This window comes from Argopecten irradians, chromosome 2, assembly GCF_041381155.1.
Source record: "Argopecten irradians isolate NY chromosome 2, Ai_NY, whole genome shotgun sequence".
NCBI lineage: Eukaryota > Metazoa > Mollusca > Bivalvia > Pectinida > Pectinidae > Argopecten > Argopecten irradians.
This window is the reverse complement of record NC_091135.1, coordinates 49,921,531-49,935,224: the sequence shown is the minus strand read 5'-3', so window position 1 is coordinate 49,935,224 and position 13,694 is coordinate 49,921,531. Positions and strand designations below refer to the sequence as shown.

At 35.1% G+C, this 13,694-nt stretch overlaps 1 protein-coding gene across 3 annotated transcripts in view; it reads right to left on the bottom strand.

Annotated features, from left to right (window-relative positions):
- Positions 1-9,880: 9,880 nt before the first annotated feature.
- Positions 9,881-13,694, bottom strand: part of LOC138315814 (fatty acid synthase-like) — a 50,660-nt gene continuing 46,846 nt past the window's right edge. For all 3 annotated transcript variants that reach the window (XM_069257091.1, XM_069257092.1, XM_069257093.1), the window contains exons 31-35: positions 13,108-13,228; positions 12,695-12,793; positions 12,149-12,309; positions 11,466-11,674; positions 9,881-10,808 (exon numbers count right to left, since the gene is read on the bottom strand). In XM_069257091.1, the coding sequence (XP_069113192.1) occupies positions 10,612-10,808; positions 11,466-11,674; positions 12,149-12,309; positions 12,695-12,793; positions 13,108-13,228 (787 nt within the window). In that variant the 3' untranslated portion in view covers positions 9,881-10,611. The remainder of the gene's footprint in view (positions 10,809-11,465; positions 11,675-12,148; positions 12,310-12,694; positions 12,794-13,107; positions 13,229-13,694) is intronic.

Sequence of the window (13,694 nt, the reverse complement as noted above, 5' to 3'; positions counted from 1 at the left end):
CATCTGTCGTGAGCGTGCCGCGTGCTGTTGTACCATGTTTTTACGCTGAAGTGAATTAATTATGTTTCTGGACAATCTTTTTTTCTTCTGTAACAAATAAATAATCTAACGGCAAATAGCGAGTCTGACGAGAGGCTGAACGTACCCGGACTACCCGGACCACGGGAATTTAGAAATTAATTATAGATCATCATGCATAATCACCTGCCACGGTCGAGTGTGACTTATAATATATACATATAAACAGTCAGAGATTGCCTCTAGTTAAATGTGGAGGTTTGTGATAAATTCATAACGTAAGAACGAAAACGAGCGGCTCAAACAAAGAAAGACATGTAAAAAATAATACAAAGATCATCCGAAAAACTTTCAAAGAGGCCATAGTATAGTTTAGTAATCATTTCTTGTTGAAATTTAAAACCCGTTTTAAAATACTCTAGAGTGACAATCCGATTCATATGTATATGTTTATTTAAGCTAAAATCATCATCATCAAAGAATATGTTAACAAAGTGTGTAACTGGAAAGTTAAAAAAAAAACATTCCTAGTCAAACTGGCCCCGATTTCTCAATTCATACTCTAAATTCGGAGGGTATAACTTAAATACTCATTGAGGATGGGTTACATTTCAGGTTTTATTGAGTGAGGCCAGTTTGATACAAAGAAAATCACAATCTCTCAACTCGTAAGTCTATAGATATATGTCGTCCTTTATTTCTACGTAATTATTAATGGTGTGCCTAGCTACCTATGTACAGCTGAATTTTATAATATATAACAATTACTTTCATCAGGAATGTGTAATAAATGTTAAGTTTCTGAATTTAATTAATTTCGAGAACATTCTTTAATCTACCGCGCGGTAGCCACCGAGAACATGATGAATTCTTGTTTAATGTGGTGTATAAAATCAACATGGTAGCACTTAAACCATTAATACATGGCCTATTTTTTATTGACTGTTGACTAAAAAAGGAAGTGACATGGTTTTATTGAAGAAAACTGAGCATTACAACGGACAAGTATTTCATTGTACATTTGTAATCATTTCCCATTCGAAGAGGTACATCATGCAAAAATACATCCTTGGATAAATGTAATATAGAAACCATAATACTCGTATGCCGTAAAAACCTGAAATTATCACTTACAGGTCAGCACGAGTTATTTCCCTTCATTAAATTGGCGTATTGTAGTTGAGGTTACTTCCCTTAGCTCTAAGATCATAATGTTTTCATACTGTCTAATTAACTACGGTGGCTGATTTGTGCCATTTCGTCTTTTCGTCTTTTCGGGGCGAAAAGACAACAATTAACAAACCTTAAATTTCGTCTTTTCGTCTTTTCGGGGCGAAAAGACGAAAATCAACAAACCTTAAATTTCGTCTTTTCGTCTTTTCGGGCGAAAAGACGAAAATCAACAAACCTTAAATTTCGTCTTTTCGTCTTTTCGCCTTTTCGCCTTCCGGTCTGGTGTGGAAGTCATTTTGAAATCTTTTTATCTTAATATTGACTTAATTGTTCAATATGGAAGCATCAAAGTAGTTTATGATAACAATCGATTTATTAAATTGATAGTATTACAAGTATCTTCATCAATAACTAAGATTAGAAGTTTTAAAACAGAAGTCAACATGTTTGTTTACAGCAGTTACGTAGACTTCTCACACGTGCCACTAACAGATTCATCATTCCGCAAATCCTTTAGCGTGATTGATACATTTTTTTAAGTTCATTAATATCTTATTTTTTGTGTTCTAATCGCCCTCTTTAGCAATTACGCTTATCAAAAACATTGCCGTGTATATGTAAGGACCATAATGAACTTAAGATGCTAAACATAGCACTTACATGAGTTGCCTCCCCTACACAACTTGAAAAAAAAATGTTGTCGGCGGGTATTATTTGAAAGCGTTTGAACCACGGATAAACTTGTTAACAAAATAATGTATGAAAGACAACTCATGAAGACTTTGAGTTTAAAGGAAGGACTTGTACCAAGAAATTGCTAAAATACAGTTAATTATAACAGTCAATCAGTAGGTACAATGTACTGTGTATTATTTCAAAAGACATTTTGACTACATACATGACATGGTCTTCATCATAATTGTACATTAGAAATTACATTATAATCTCCGTCGTATATGATAGATGACAAAGTATATATGTAATTTGTATTTTTCGGGGCGAAAAGGCGAAAAGACGAAAAGACGAAAATTAAGGTTTGTTATTTTTCGTCTTTTCGCCCCGAAAAGACGAAATTTAAGGTTTGTTAATTTTCGTCTTTTCGCCCCGAAAAGACGAAATTTAAGGTTTGTAATTTTCGTCTTTTCGGGGCGAAAAGACGAAAAAAACGAAAAGACGAGATTTTTGAAGGCGAAAAGACGAAATTTAAAGGCGCTAATTAGCGTACTTCACTTTCGTCTTTTCATGTTTGACTTTTCGTCTTTTCGTCTTTTCTTTTCGCCGCGAAAAGACGAAATTTAAATTTGTTAATTTTCGTCTTTTCGGGGCGAAAAGACGAGAATTAAGATATTTAATTTTCGTCTTTTCGGGGCGAAAAGACGAAAAGACGAAATGGCATAAATCAGCCACCGTAATTAACAACTCCGGAGCAAACTTTAAAAACTGGTTTTCATTAACCGATTTTCGTGAGTGATAAAGGAATATTTATGAGAATAAAACTCAACGAATTAAAAAAACCGAGAGTATATTGGTGTTTAAATATTATTTATTTACAGATAAAACTACATTGAATGCGACCGATGATTTATAAGTGAGATAAATCCTTAATGTGACTAACCATTAACCGTTCACTCTTGATAATAAGAGGTTTAAATTTTAGCGAGTGCAACAATTTCCCGCGAAATCGCAAAACTTGTTTAACTACCGACAAAACCAAGAAAGTAATACAGTAATAGGGGTTATGATATAAACAGTATATTAAGTATGACCGCAGCAAAGGTTTACACCAGCTATAGAACAAATTTTAATGACCGTACAGAGCTGTAAATGGACTGTGCAAATTTGTTCCCCTTGTTACATCACAGGTGTTCGTTTCTAATGTAAGTATAAGTATAATACTGGACCCAGTATTATACTTATACTTATATTAGAAACGAATACCTGTGGTTACATCAGTCTAGTGCGTATAAGTGTAAATGTTATCTATCTTATCTTTTTATATATGCTATCTATCTCATTTAAACTGGCCTCATTACATCACAAACAAGTAGACATCACGGATTGGCGCACTGTACGTACTTACCGTATGTATTCTAATGTAAGACCTGTACTTACCGTATGTATTCTAATTTTAGACCTGTACTTACCGTATGTATTCTAATGTTAGACCTTTACTTACCGTATGTATTCTAATGTTATACCTGTACTTACCGTATGTATTCTAATGTTAGACCTTTACTTACCGTATGTATTCTAATGTTAGACCTTTACTTACCGTATGTATTCTAATGTTAGACCTGTACTTACCGTATGTATTCTAAAGTTAGACCTTTACTTACCGTATGTATTCTAATGTTAGACCTTTACTTACCGTATGTATTCTAATGTTAGACCTTTACATACCGTATGTATTCTAATGTTATACCTGTACTTACCGTATGTATTCTAATGTTAGACCTGTACTTACCGTATGTATTCTAATGTTAGACCTGTACTTACCGTATGTATTCTAATGTTAGACATGTACTTACCGTATGTATTCTAATGTTAAACCTGTACTTACCGTATGTATTCTAATGTTATACCTTTACTTACCGTATGTATTCTAATGTTAGACCTGTACTTACCGTATGTATTCTAATGTTAGACCTGTACTTACCGTATGTATTCTAATGTTAGACCTGTACTTACCGTATGTATTCTAATGTTAGACCTGTACTTACCGTATGTATTCTAATGTTAGACCTGTACTTACCGTATGTATTCTAATGTTAGACCTGTACTTACCGTATGTATTCTAATGTTAGACCTTTACTTACCGTATGTATTCTAATGTTAGACCTGTACTTACCGTATGTATTCTAATGTTATACCTGTACTTACCGTATGTATTCTAATGTTATACTTGTACGTACCGTATGTATTCTAATGTTAGACATGTACTTACCGTATGTATTCTAATGTTATACCTGTACTTACCGTATGTATTCTAATGTTAGACCTGTACTTACCGTATGTATTCTGATGTTAGACCTGTACTTACCGTATGTATTCTAATGTTATACCTGTACTTACCGTATGTATTCTAAAGTTAGACCTTTACTTACCGTATGTATTCTAATGTTAGACCTGTACTTACCGTATGTATTCTAATGTTAAACCTTTACTTACCGTATGTATTCTAATGTTAGACATGTACTTACCGTATGTATTCTAATGTTAGACATGTACTTACCGTATGTATTCTAATGTTATACCTGTACTTACCGTATGTATTCTAATGTTAAGACCTGTACTTACCGTATGTATTCTAATGTTAGACCTGTACTTACCGTATGTATTCTAATGTTAGACCTGTACTTACCGTATGTATTCTAATGTTAGACCTGTACTTACCGTATGTATTCTAATGTTAGACCTGTACTTACCGTATGTATTCTAATGTTAGCCTGTACTTACCGTATGTATTCTAATGTTAGACCTGTACTAACCGTATGTATTCTAATGTTATACCTGTACTTACCGTATGTATTCTAATGTTATACCTGTACTTACCGTATGTTTTCTAATGTTATACCTGTACTTACCGTATGTATTCTAATGTTAGACCTGTACTTACCGTATGTATTCTAATGTTAGACCTGTACTTACCGTATGTATTCTAATGTTAGACATGTACTTACCGTATGTATTCTAATGTTAGACATGTACTTACCGTATGTATTCTAATGTTAGACCTGTACTTACCGTATGTATTCTAATGTTAGACCTGTACTTACCGTATGTATTCTATTGTTAGACCTGTACTTACCGTATGTATTCTAATGTTAGACCTGTACTTACCGTATGTATTCTAATGTTAGACATGTACTTACCGTATGTATTCTAATGTTAGAAATGTACTTACCGTATGTATTCTAATGTTAGACCTGTACTTACCGTATGTATTCTAATGTTAGACCTGTACTTACCGTATGTATTCTAAAGTTAGACCTGTACTTACCGTATGTATTCTAATGTTATACCTGTATTTACCGTATGTATTCTAATGTTAGACCTGTATTTACCGTATGTATTCTAATTTTAGACCTGTACTTACCGTATGTATTCTAATGTTAGACCTGTACTTACCGTATGTATTCTAATGTTAGACCTGTACTTACCGTATGTATTCTAATGTTAGACCTGTACTTACCGTATGTATTCTAATGTTAGACCTGTACTTACCGTATGTATTCTAATGTTAGACCTGTACTTACCGTATGTATTCTAATGTTAGACCTGTACTTACCGTATGTATTCTAATGTTAGGACCTGTACTTACCGTATGTATTCTAATGTTAGACCTGTACTTACCGTATGTATTCTAATGTTAGACCTGTACTTACCGTATGTATTCTAATGTTAGACCTGTACTTACCGTATGTATTCTAATGTTAGACCTGTACTTACCGTATGTATTCTAATGTTAGACCTGTACTTACCGTATGTATTCTAATGTTAGACCTGTACTTACCGTATGTATTCTAATGTTAGACCTGTACTTACCGTATGTATTCTAATGTTAGACCTGTACTTACCGTATGTATTCTAATGTTAGACCTGTACTTACCGTATGTATGTACTTCGCAACAGCTGCGAGGGTAGGTTCTGACGTGGAGATGAATGAAGTCAGACTTCTCTTACATCAATTTTTGTTTGTTTGTTTGATTAATTAACGTCCTATTAACAGCTATGGCCATGGCTATGGTCATGTAAGGAAGGCCTCCCATGTATGCGATATGTTGCGTGTATGTTGTGCGAAGTGCGTGTTTTGGGAGACTGAGGTATATTCATGTTGTGTATTCTTGTAAAGTGGAACTTTTGCCCATTTTATAGTGCTATATCACTGGAGCATGCCGCCGAAAACACCAAGCAACACACCCCATCCGGTCACATTATACTGACAACGGGCGAACCAGTCGTCCCACTCTTTGTATACTGAGCGCTAAGCAGGAGCAGAAACTACCACTTTTATGTACTTTGGTGTGTCTCGGCCAGGGGTCAGAACCCAGAGCCTTCCTCACAGGGGCGAACGCTCAACTCAAGGCCAAAAGTGAGGCGGTGCCAAGGGAGGCATTAGGGAAGATAAAGTCAGTTAGGAAGAAGAGAAAAGATAAGATCCTAAATTAAGTCGCCTTTTAGAGCAGTAGGTGCAATTCCAACGCCCTACCTGCAGGGCCGCTCTTACAATAACAAGAAATACGCGTAATTATAAGTATCGCCCGCACTGCATTGTTGATTTATTACATAACTATACTTGAATATTTAAAAACATCTGAAAGTAAAATAAAATGAAGGAAAAGTGAAATGCAGCATAATTATGTCCTACAGCACCTGAATCCCACACCCTGAAATGAATCCTGCAACAATTAGGTGTGTTGAGGTGATAATGATGGCATTTAGCTATATTCCACGATCGTTAAGGATTAGATTTATAGTTTTGCGAGAAACATAGCTAAACGCAAAATTTTAAAGTCAAGTCTTATAAATAGTTTAGCATCCATAAGTATCACAGCCTCTGCACTTCACGGTTTTAGATGGCTGTATCAATTAGGCGTGTTGAGGTGATAATGATGTCCTCCAGCTATGTTTCAAGTTTTGTTTGGATTGGATTCAAATTTTTTGAGAAACGGAACTAAACGCAAAAAATCAAAGTAAAATGTTGACAATGCCGCCGCCGCCGCCACCGGAAAAGTAACACCACAGTACCGTCTTCGCGGACTCGGGACTATCGTCGCGGGCGATACAAAAACACGAAACTCAAATAGGTGACTTTATTTTCTACTTTTACATATTTATATATCTTTGGGTCTCAGACAATACTAGACTTGTAACTTGGGGGAAATTCATAACTGTTTGGAGAAGTTGTACCATATTTTGCCGTTCTTTGTTTTGTGGCTCCGACTATTTGCGTATAAATAACATGGAGACAGTTTCTCGCCCTCACACACCCAAATTCGCTAGCCAAGGCTTCTCTCCCCTGAAACAGTCAGCGTATCGTAGTAATATCCTTGGCTAGCGAACTTGTCACAAACCCTACCTAAAATAATTTAGGATGTTATACATTATTGTGCCATTTGTATCTGACTTTTTTTTTTTTTTTTTTTTTTTTAAATTCTATATTTGCCAGAACCACTTCAAACGGCGATAAACTTCCTCGCAGAACAGTCGGCAACTCTTCAAAGGAAAACGCTGACACTTGAAGAGTGTCTTTAGAAGACGAAGACGTCACGCTCGAGGATAAGGTAGGAACAAATCAAGAGAAAGTCGTTGCGCTTGAAAAGAAAGTGATGACTCTTCCGGAGAATGTTTTGCATGAAGTAATGACGATTGGGAAAATGTGAGAACGCTTGATGAGAAAGCCACGACATTAGAGGGGAAACATCCTAATAGTTGCCAAGACGAAAACAACATACCATGTTCGAGTTACACGAAGACACTAGTAAAATTCGATCATCGACAAAATCAAACAAACAAGGTACGAATACATAAAGATATGCTAAATGATCCAAAAGAATCATAAACCGCAGTAGCATAAGATGCGTGGCGCATATCGGCCAGTTTTGACCTGAAGATGATTGGTTTTTTTCTTCAAAATCCAGAAATATGTATCAAAATATGAAGTTTCTGAATGCATACACTTATTTGGGAATTAGTGGTTTTGTTAATTGCACTAAAAGATTGTCTGCCGCAATTTGCACTTTTTGGTAGGAATTTTGCCATTTTTAATACAGCGCATCAGAGGACTAACTCATAGAAGTCAAAATGGCTGTATCTCTATTTGCCCACTTTTTGAATGTGTAACAAATAAAATATCTGTCAAAATGCATGAAATATATATATCAAACTTTTGACAAACTATAGGTACTATAATTGGAAAATGTTCTCCTACAGTAACACTTTTCTTTGTTCTCTAAAAAGTGGGCAAATTTGAAATGTTTGAATTATATGCGATATCAAATAAGCGGGGGGAAATGTTCTTCTTATCTCGTATAGATTGTATACATTGTGTCACGTAAACTTATACGGAAAGAGAGTCAGTATGACTTATTAAAGTGAATAGTCGGGCAAAGAAAACCATCTAAATGCGTTCATTGGCCTTCCAAAAGTTCTCACATATTAATATGACGGCCAAGTTCTGCTTACGTTTCCCAGTTCTGACCATTAAAAGTTGAAAGCATTGAAAGCGAGGCTGCGTGTAAAAGTAACCATGGACATAGTCAGCCGGGAGGACGTATTAGGATTCCTATACTTTAAATTAATTTCTTCGTACGCAGACAGATTTTGGCGAGAGATTTTATTTTTCCATTTCATAAGAAATTATACTGGATATATTCACACCATTTTTACCGACTTAAGCCATCCTTGCCCGACTGTTCACTTTAAATTAATATGTTTTAATTTGGGAAGCGATCACGTGTATCATTAAGAAAGAAATACTGTTGCGTTCGCCGTTAATTATGCTAACAATGAAATAGACTACGTAGTCACTTGAGATTTCATCGCGACTTACATGTATGTCGTGGCAGGCGGAAAGTGACCATATTTCAAGTCAAGTCAAGTCAAGACTATTTTATTTAAAGTCGGTACATAGTTAATACACATGACAACACAACCCCATCTGGGCTTTTAAAACCGACTATCTAACAAGAGTAAAAAGGAAAATAGGCAATTCAATCAATAAGTCTTTTTCTTTTTCCATATGTTGCCGCTTAGAAAATAAACAAACGTGTCGGTAAGATCATTCTTCATTTTTAACTTACTTGATATCTCCTCTAGATACTCGGAGTTCATATGGTTGTCTCGTAGTAATTGTTTTGGTAATAGCGCAAAATATTATGTATAGGTCGGTAATTGTGAGCGTAGTGATATAACCAAACTAAAATCGATGGAGATCATACATGATCACAGTTCAACTAGCTGTAGAGCGCTGTGTATGCTTCCACATTTACAAAGTCTCTTTTAAACTATTCCTATCGTCCTTTGTCCAGTACTAGTGTCGGCTGTCCTTTAAAAGCCGACTGGCATTTGTAGTCAAGAAAACCAACGGATACAATCTGCATTCCAGGGGTTACTATTACTATCGTAATATCCATCCCTAGAAATTGCCATAGCAAACCTTTATCTGCGTCAACGGATGAGCATTTTGGTAATTAGATGTACACAAAAGAATTGAAAAAATGGTACATTGTGATCGACCCTAGATCTGTGGCTTTGAATTTTGACACTCTCTGTAATCTTCAAAGGAAGTTTGTGCTTGCCTGTGATTGGTCAGTATTTTTCTCTCGAACTGCCAGATTTACTATGAGATAGTCCAGGGGTGGATTTATTTGCATTTTTACAAACAAGGATCGGTAGCAAATTACAAAGATAACATTATAACAATAGTAATGTGACCTTGACCTTTTTAAGAGTAAGGAAGCTGCTGGGGTGCTGGACAATACTGGCTGAGGGTGCAATACAGAAAACCAGTCTTCTAATGAAGTTAATTGACAGGAATGGATTAGTTACAGCATGTATTTATATCTATATAAAAGATTTTGAATTATATAAACTGTATCAATTTTTTGTGACAAAATAAGCAAACCACAACTTTATACAGGAAAAGTTTTAATAATGCAACTTGTAACAAAATAAATTACCAACAAATGTAAAAAGAAAGTTAATTGTTGTAAATGCATCGAAAAAGCTCCCTGAAGAACTAGATTAGCTCTATATAGTAAACAATTCTTTTAAATACGGGAAAATTAATCAAAAGATATATTAACATAATATAATATCAACATCATTTATATATAAACATGTAAAGGTCTACTAGAAATTCTTGTATACAAGTGTGGTTACAGAATGCAGTAGCAGGTTGTTGTCATGTATCTGGGCAGCCTATAGCCTCTACAACATTGATATTATACTAACACCATATATGGAGTATTGCACTAGGAATTATGATTGACATTCATCTTTTGTTGTGTAAACACCATGAAACAATAGTTATGCACAGAATCATGAAGTTCAATCAATCATAATATAACTTTTGTATTTGATTACTAGAATATAATGATTGTACACTGTATTCTACTGCAATCACAGTTGCATTTCCTTTATATTTTTATTGTGTAGAGGAAATAAATAAGATTATATACCATGGGTAGCTTCATTTCTTGTGATATGGTAAGCTTTGACAGACCTGTACAAAATCAAATACTAAAGTTTATAATTAATAAACCTGTTACACAACAATTTAAATCCTTTCTCAAAGTCTTCTTCCACTGCTTGTTAAATTTACAAAGAAAACTGATCAACAAAGATTTAAATTCTTCAATTGATAATTGATTTAGTTTTCTACAATGCATGTACAACTACATACAGCTGTCAGAATGTTCACAATCTGTCGAGAATTTCAGTGATGTCCTTGGCTACATGCGGGGCATTCACACCACTGAGGAAACCTTCATGAGTGCCATCGTAAAACTTGATCTGGACCTTACCGGTACACCAGTCATGGAGGTCATAGTCAGGCGAGAGAGGATGTCTCAGGTAGACTGGATCAGCCTTTATCCTCAGCAAATGGATGTTACCTAACCATACAAAATAGTTACACATAGAAAATAGGTCTTTCTTAACAAGAAACTATCATTTCCATAGATATTGTTTCAAGATTTTAGAAAACTTGAACAGATTTTGGAAATATTTTCACCCTTGCATATTACATGCCAAATAAGCATATACCTGGTATATATATTGAACTTTGAAACACAAAAGAATTATCGGATCCTCATTTTCACAAATTTGATAACTCATCATCTGGGCATGTCAGTCCTAATCCTGTAACTATGGGTACAAAGGAAGAAGAAAAAGCTTGACAACTGAGCACCAAGAAACATGTATTTTCTGGAGTGTTTTAGGCTTACATAGGAAAAATAATTTACAGGATAACGAAAATATTTTATTTGGCAGTCGCCAATAAAATATTTTCATAACCGTGAAAAATATTTTTCTGAGCCTAATACGCTTCCGTAAATCTTCGGCGGTATGCTTCAGTGATATAGCACTATAAAAAGGGCAAAAGTTCCACTATACAACATGAGTATACCGCAGTCTCCCACAACACGCACCTCGCACAACATACAGGCAACACACCGCATATATAGGAGGCCGTCCTTACATGACCATAGCTGTTAATAGGACGTTATTTAATCAAACAAACAAATATTAGCTAGTTACTTATGGCTTACCATCAAACCTGCGGTTTGGGTTTGGTCTGAAGTTGTACACCATCTGTATGGACTTGATGTGATCATTAGCCGCTTCCACTCTCTTCAGACGTATCAATTCTTGAGCAGCATCAGCCATTCTGTACTTGGACTGGTCTTCCGCTGGCTCCTTTAACTTCATCAAGATCTTGTGTTTCGCTGTCAGCCATTTGGTGTGCCTTGGACTTTTTCTGTAGGGGACAAGAGTTGGCATTAAGAATGGAGTTAGAATGGATTAACAGTAAGGGGGCAGTAAAATTATCAGAACACAGGCTTTTGGCTCTATATATATACCGACACAGTATTACACAAGTGTCTACATATCTATAGTCAAAAGCCTGTGATCAAAACAAACAAAAGGCTGCTAGTTTGCTGCCAGTGGCAGTTATTAGTAATGATAGCAAATTGATAACAGCAACTTTCTTTCGCATATGATTTATTTTCAAGAAGTTAAATTGGAGAAAGTTTATTTCCGCGAAATCATTATCTTCTATAATTTTTGATCAATTAAATTCAAAGGTATTTGGATTCAATTTTAAATCTGTGAAACTTAATCTCAGCGAAAATGCTTTGAAATGACATCAGGAATTTAGTAGCCGTATGGTTGGTTAACGGTACTGGTGTGTGAGAGTGCTGTTAACAGCATATGTTAAGGAGGAACCCACCCCATAGCAACATTGCCAAATGTCATGTCCACAACTGTGTCTATACGTGCCATCTTGGATGGCAGGTTGGCCAGGATTGATCTTGTGAGGATTGGGTTGTCTATTGGCTTGAACATGAACATGTAACTCATCAGGCTCCCAACCTCAAATAGAGTTGATATCTGTAAGATATGGATAAGCTTTAATGATATGAAATATTCATTTTGTAAATCCAAGTACTGCAGAGCAACTATACACCCATCCTATGTCATCTGTTAAGTTTAAATATACCATATTTGACCCAATAAGTACCCAGGGCCCATAAAGAAATTAAGCAAAAATAAGAGGGCGCTTAGTAGAAGCAAATTTTGACTAGCCTTTCATAAAATTCCTCAAAGTAAGCCATAAATCAATTTGCAAAAAAATATTTAAAAAAATATTGTTTTGTGATCTTATATGTAAGGCCATTCATCCCTGAACATCCTTATTAGACACAAACCTTCTTCAACAGTATTGTGCACTTTGACCCTTTGATCAAAACAGAAACATTTGACCTTTTGACCTTACCTGTTCATCTGTTTTCCCCTCTGCCCTCATCTTTTCATTATCTTGCATCTGACTTTGCAGCAGATTTGGGGCTCCATCAAGCAGGATCAGGTCAGCAACCTGTGTTTTAACATAATTATCAATTCAAAACATGTGTAAATTTTTGATAAGATAAATCTTACTTTAAAAGACTGATCTTAATTTTGACTCTATATATGATAGAATGAATGCAATTGGAAAACGAACGTGTCAGGACATCTTTACCATTCGGCCATCCCGAGACCCTTATAATAAATATATAAACATAAACGCCTTAATTGTGTGGATAGGAATATCTCTTACGGTGAGTTATCTCAGATGTAATATTTTCTCTCTCACTAATTTAAACATGAGTAAGAATCACTGTATATATAGCCACAACTTCTTATACATACTTTTTTTCCACTTTCCTGAAGCTGTATGGCCATTTCTATGGCAACAATGGCCCCAAAGGAATAACCTATGATGTAATGGACATCTTTGGCTCCCATCATCTGGATTGCATTCAGGTAATAGCTGTGGTGAAAAGTAAAAGTATGCATAATGTCTATCAAATACTATGTAAATATAAGCTCATTTTAAATGAGTAGAATGCTCATGTCTACATGTAAATAAGAATTAGAACTGTCCAGATTTAGCGAGACAATGTCTTGACAAAAATCATAGTTCTGAAATCATACTGATAAAGGTTTTGATTACTCCATCTCAGAATGTTTTCACCACAAACATTGTCACATTGGGAATTCGGCAAAGAATTTCTTTTTTGAGACTGTTTAAAGATAGTTAAATGTAACTTACATATCATTATCTTTGTTAGCCTTTTATCTATATATACAAGACCAATTTAAAAACTAACTTTGTTTATGGAAGGGGACACAGAACTCAAGTTCAAACCGAGATTTTATTTTCCATTATGACCTAATATTTCCAGGCAGAAATAATAATTAGAGGAAACCTATTTCATCAGTAAGATCACAAGATC